At 47.9% G+C, this 5,222-nt stretch overlaps 1 protein-coding gene across 1 annotated transcript in view; it reads left to right on the forward strand.

The window, feature by feature from the left end:
* Positions 1-5,222, forward strand: part of LOC105559402 — a 47,451-nt gene that overhangs the window by 10,230 nt on the left and 31,999 nt on the right. Inside the window, exon 2 of the mRNA XM_012007658.1 lies at positions 3,154-4,041. Within this exon, the coding sequence (XP_011863048.1) occupies positions 3,154-4,041 (888 nt within the window). The remainder of the gene's footprint in view (positions 1-3,153; positions 4,042-5,222) is intronic.

A 5,222-nucleotide genomic window follows, 5' to 3' on the forward strand; every position in this document is an offset into this window, starting at 1 on the left:
TAAAAATATCAGCATGTGAAGCCTAACCACAATTACTTATAAAGCGATATTTTTAATTTTTCTTCGTTTTTTATATAAAGTCGTGAACCCCCCGCTTTGTTTTTACGCGTACTGTAATCGCGTGGAAGAATTTTGTAATTTTATAAAGCCAAATTCAAATTGCTCACGATTAAAAAATTGAAAATTTCAAATACCAATATCTTTCTCATTAGACTTCTGACCCGAGTGTTTCAAGTATAAAAACGTTCTGCTATGCGGTCCGCAACTTATCCTGGTATTATTTTAGGCATAAAAATTAATAAAAAGATTCAGCAGCGCAAAAACTACATTCGAATGTGTCGGTAAAACAGACGACTGTAGCATCCTGTGCCGTTGGCTTTGGATTAGGTGACTCTTGCGGCTAAATCCTGATTGGCTCTCGTAAGCGATCCGCTAGGGAAAATAGTCTCGTGTGCCGTTGGCTTAAATCCTGATTGGCTCTCGTAAGCAATTTAGTATTTAGTCGTTGGACATTTAAAAGTTAGGGACAGTCCAGAGATACGGACTTGGTCTCTTTCCCGAATTTCTTTTTTCGTCGTACTCTTTCCACGTGGCGCTAACGAATCGCGCGCGGTCGCGGGTTAAGTGCTTCTCACAGAAGCCCATTTCGTAATGCTCCGCGATGACATATTTCATTGTGCGCTCGAGTGCTCGTTGCGTAATTAGCCACGTTTACGTCTGCTGATATCTTTCCTTGACGTTGCACAGCGATCGTACGTGCCCGCTATCGCAGCCATTTATTCGCGGCCGTGTATCGACGATTGGCGACTTCTCGTTACCGAGACTACCGTAGGCTACAAACGACCGTTTCTTGAGCGGGTTCCGCGCAAACACAGCCGCGCGCGCGCGCGATACACGTATCGTACAATTACATATGCACATCTCTTATCCGTAGCTCAGCCGTTATGGCAATTCAGCCCGACAGCGGAGCACGACGCAACGCGAAATACGCGCGCCGATTTCACGTATATCAAGAAAGAAAATGAGTAATGGCGTACATGACGTACGCGCGCGTGTGTACGTATATACAGCCGGGGCATAGAGAAAAGAGTAATTATTATTGGTTGCCGAGGCAGTTAGCGCGAGCCGTCGATCGACTCATTTAACCATCTAGCCAGTCAGCGTCCGGTTGTTCCGAGTTTCTCTAATAGGTTTGGATCTCATTGTAATAAAGTACCTAACGGTCGCGCCACGGAGAAAACGAGAGTAAAATTTACGAGGGAGGGGAAAGCACCGGTCGGTTAATAATTTGATTAAAGCGCCGAGCACGCTTCTGAGCGTAGCGTATTCGAGGAAAGGAGGAGGAAGGGTGGGAGCGAAGGGATAACCGACCGTGTCCTTTTGGCCGTTTTGGCGCGGCACAGTGTGTACAGCTTCGCTCGCTGTTCTCTATCGCGCTCTCGATTTATTCCTCGCGCGCGCTTTTTCCAGCCGCGACGCGCGAGGAAAGGCACACGACCAGCCACTCGAGGGAACTTTCCCTCTTGATGGCACAAGAGCGGACGGAGGAGACACGCGCTCCGAATGAGAGCTGCTCGCGCAGCACGAAAGATTAGCCCGACTCCGCTCCCACGCCTCATCTCGCTATCGCATCATCGCGGAGATTCGATCTCCAGCCGGGCCTCTCGCAGGCCCTCCTCTCGCAGAGAACGATATAAAACCAGCTCTGGCCGCTGTCGATCCGCTCGCGCTCGGCTATTTTTGCCCGCCGCAAAAACATGCAAACCTAGCGCTAGGCCGAGGTTTACTCGGGAACGGATATTCGTCTGCAACTTTCGCGCGCTTACGTGGAAGCCTGAAGATGGGATCGCGGAACCTTGACAGTGACGTGATCATCTATTTCGCAGATTCCGCGAAATGAATGATCACGTCATTGTCAAGGTTCTGCTGAATCATACGTAAAAATAGTTAATTAAGCGCTTCTAGAGAGTCACAGTTTGCAAGAAACGAAAGCTGCAAGAAGATAGAAATGCATTTATTACTTGCTTTGTACTTGCATTTATCGATGACCAATCATTTTTAACAAAACAAATTTGATTTATTTATCTTTATAATTTCATCGTAATAATTTCAGAAATGACATTATGAATTTACTGCCACAGACTCATTAATTTTTAAACAGTTTCGAATGAGCAGCCATTAAGGGAGGAGTAAAAAATATAATGTCATCAAAGTATATTGCTGGTCTATGTAGGTGTATATTATCCTTAAAAATGTGAAAATAGTAAAAAAATTTCGACTCGGGTAATCAGTGGATTATCACTGATTCGCTGAATAATTCAGTGCTGTACTTACGACTGTTTTCAGTGATAATGATTGACTCTTAGAGAGAGTATATATTTTTTTTAACGATACGATCGTCACAAATATCCACGACCGCCTCTTCTGCTCTTATTATACTCGCGAGGGACTCCGATCCCACCTCTCGGTTATCTCGTGCCTTAGCAGTGCGAGCAGGGGAGGTAGCTGGAGCACTTTACATTCGCGTTTCACGCGCGCGATGACTCACGTCCTCGGGAGCGGCGCATCGCCGTATTTCAGAGAGCAGGAAACCAAGGGGCTCGGCGCATTATGAAATCGGAGATATTACGGGAGGAAGTTGTATTCCCGGTGGTATTATGGGCGCACGCCTCGCGTAGCCGCGGCGTAAAGTGTCATCGTTATGCGCCGCTTAGGGTTGATATTAGCTAACGGCGACACCGCCGCTGTCGTCGTCGTTTCTCGTCGATATTTATTACAAGCCTATTGTTTTACGTCGCGTCTTACGGCGGCTGGTCGAACAACGATCGCCGCCGACACAGTTGTATCTGGCCGATTTAACGGGTTATTATGAAAGCGATCGAGTGACCGGTCGCGCCGTATCGCACAGCTCGCCTTCAGGCTGACGCAAGTCTTATATCGCGCGCAATCGGCATTTTTTCAGCTCCGATTATGTAAATTGATCTGTCGCGAGACGCGAATGTATTGTGGGAAATTGTGCGCCACCGATTCGCTAGATTTACGATGATAGACGTAACGACAATGGAGAATGCGAGCGATTAAAGAACCTAGATGAATTTAATTGTTTTTATGTTAATCTTCCTCGGGAATAACGTACATTTGTTCTCGTTGTAGGTGATACCGGCGGACCGCCGGCCGCCGGAGAAGGAAGAGACGTGGACCCTGGCTGCTGATCACCAGGGCCCGTGCGTCCTCTTGGACGATACCGCCGACCCCAAGGTGAGAGACGCGCATAGTTCCGAGAAAGCGCAATCGAAACCGCCTGCGGAAGCAATATCCGCGGACGCGAGCGATACCGTGGACAACACTTTGCCGCGCAGCCAGGAGACCAGGAAGAGCAAGACGAAGAAGGTGAAGAGCTACCTGAAGAAGTGCAAGGGCGCGTTGTCGAAAGGTGATGAGAGCGTCACGGAGAAGAGACGCCAGGAGAACTGCACTTCGTGGTACTTGGAGGACGTTCCAACCTGCGCGAGTCAGCAGGAGGATCGTGACGAGCCTCCGGAGAAGTACACGGAATTCCCCGAAGAGAGACTCGAGGGGGCGGCCCGCGACGCCGAGCCCGCCGAAGATCCCGCGCCTGAAACGCTCGAGGAGAATTTCTCGAGAGGCGAGAACCTTGAGGAGACCCCGCGCGAGGCTCTCACCAGGCTATTGGAGGAGGACCGTCGGGCCGATCTTGGCAGAAGCAGGACGTCTCTGTACGAGGCCGCGGGAGACGCGAATCCGGAGCAGCCCGTCTCGGACGGGAAAACCCCAACGAGGGCACCGGAGCCTTTCCGCGATGAGGTGAAAAAGGACGCGGCGGTCTCGCTCGAGACACTGACGACGGAGGACACGAATCTGAACAAGTGCGACTCGAGCGACACGTTGATAGCAGAAGTGCCGGAGGTAACCGAGAACGCGACGGATCTCAACTCGGAGTCGACGATCATCGCGAGGGAAGAGGGAAACGCGCCGAGAGAGCCCGCGGACGAAGAGTTACCGGTTCCTGCGTGCTGCGGGGTAAGTCTGTTTGAGCATTGATACTTTGAGAGTCGGCGATTAATAAGATTTGTACAAAATAATGTCTCGGAGCAGTGAAAATGTAACTTTTGAAATCCGCTTTTGATACAAACTGAAAGCGCGCTCTCCGCACTTGAACAATGTGACGCTGGGTTTCTAAGGAATCGCCCGTGCGTGCGGATGCTGTTAGATTTTATTCGATAAAGCGTGGAGTGAATCGGACGTCGTGTTTCGCGAGAGAACGATCGCCGGTATAAATCATGACGAGGAAAAATAAAGCGCCGTAAATCAAAGCGAAGGAAAACGCAAGTACGCCGTATTTCTTCCTATCCGTGGAAATTACGTTTTAATCATTGCTAGTAGCGCATTAAGAGCAAGAACATAAATTACGAACGGGGAAGCCTTCCTTTGCCCATACGCGGTATACGTGTTGCAATTCGCTTTACTGCCTTGCGCGCGGTAACCGTAGTTGTGGTTTGTATTCAAATGGACACCGTACGCTTCTTTTAACGTGTATGTACACGGTCTTTGACGGCACCGCTGGTGTCGACGCGGGATTACGGCCGTCGAACGTGTACGGTTATATCGAATATCGGGGAAAATTTAATATCGCAATTATAAAGTTCCCTCGTATTATTTATTATAAATATTTATGCAGTTGCTAATCATAAAGCGACCGCAAAATTTATTAACGGAGACATTTACTGCCACGCAACTGTGTGTTACAAAGTGACTTCACATTATTCGCATCAGGCGCAGACACTTTGCGCTCAAGTTCTTTCGTGCTAATTTCAGGTGTTCATAATTCTTTTTCTTCTGTCTTGTCATTCTGCACCGATAGAAAAAAAATGGGTAATTATGCATAAAAGGGGCTTCCTCTCCGATTTGCTTTATTTTTAAATGTGTTGTTTGGGATGTCTTCCCGAGTCATTTCATATATACATATCAGGGCCGGACTCAAATAGTTTCGGAAATACAGGCTGAGAAAGGATACAAATAATAAATATATGGTAATTCTTCAGTATAGCTGCCCCACCTCCAAAATCAATAAAATTAATCTCATTTGATGCGTTTTTTTAACGAGAAACAACTTTTTCCTCGGTCAAAGTCGCAGCTCTGTCTCGCGAAGCGAGATATTAATTGTTAAAGTTGACAACTTTTAGTGTTAGAAAATCTGTCAT

This window comes from Vollenhovia emeryi, unplaced genomic scaffold (genome assembly GCF_000949405.1).
Source record: "Vollenhovia emeryi isolate VEMERY1.0 unplaced genomic scaffold, V.emery_V1.0 DF939275.1, whole genome shotgun sequence".
NCBI classification, from domain to species: Eukaryota; Metazoa; Arthropoda; class Insecta; order Hymenoptera; family Formicidae; genus Vollenhovia; species Vollenhovia emeryi.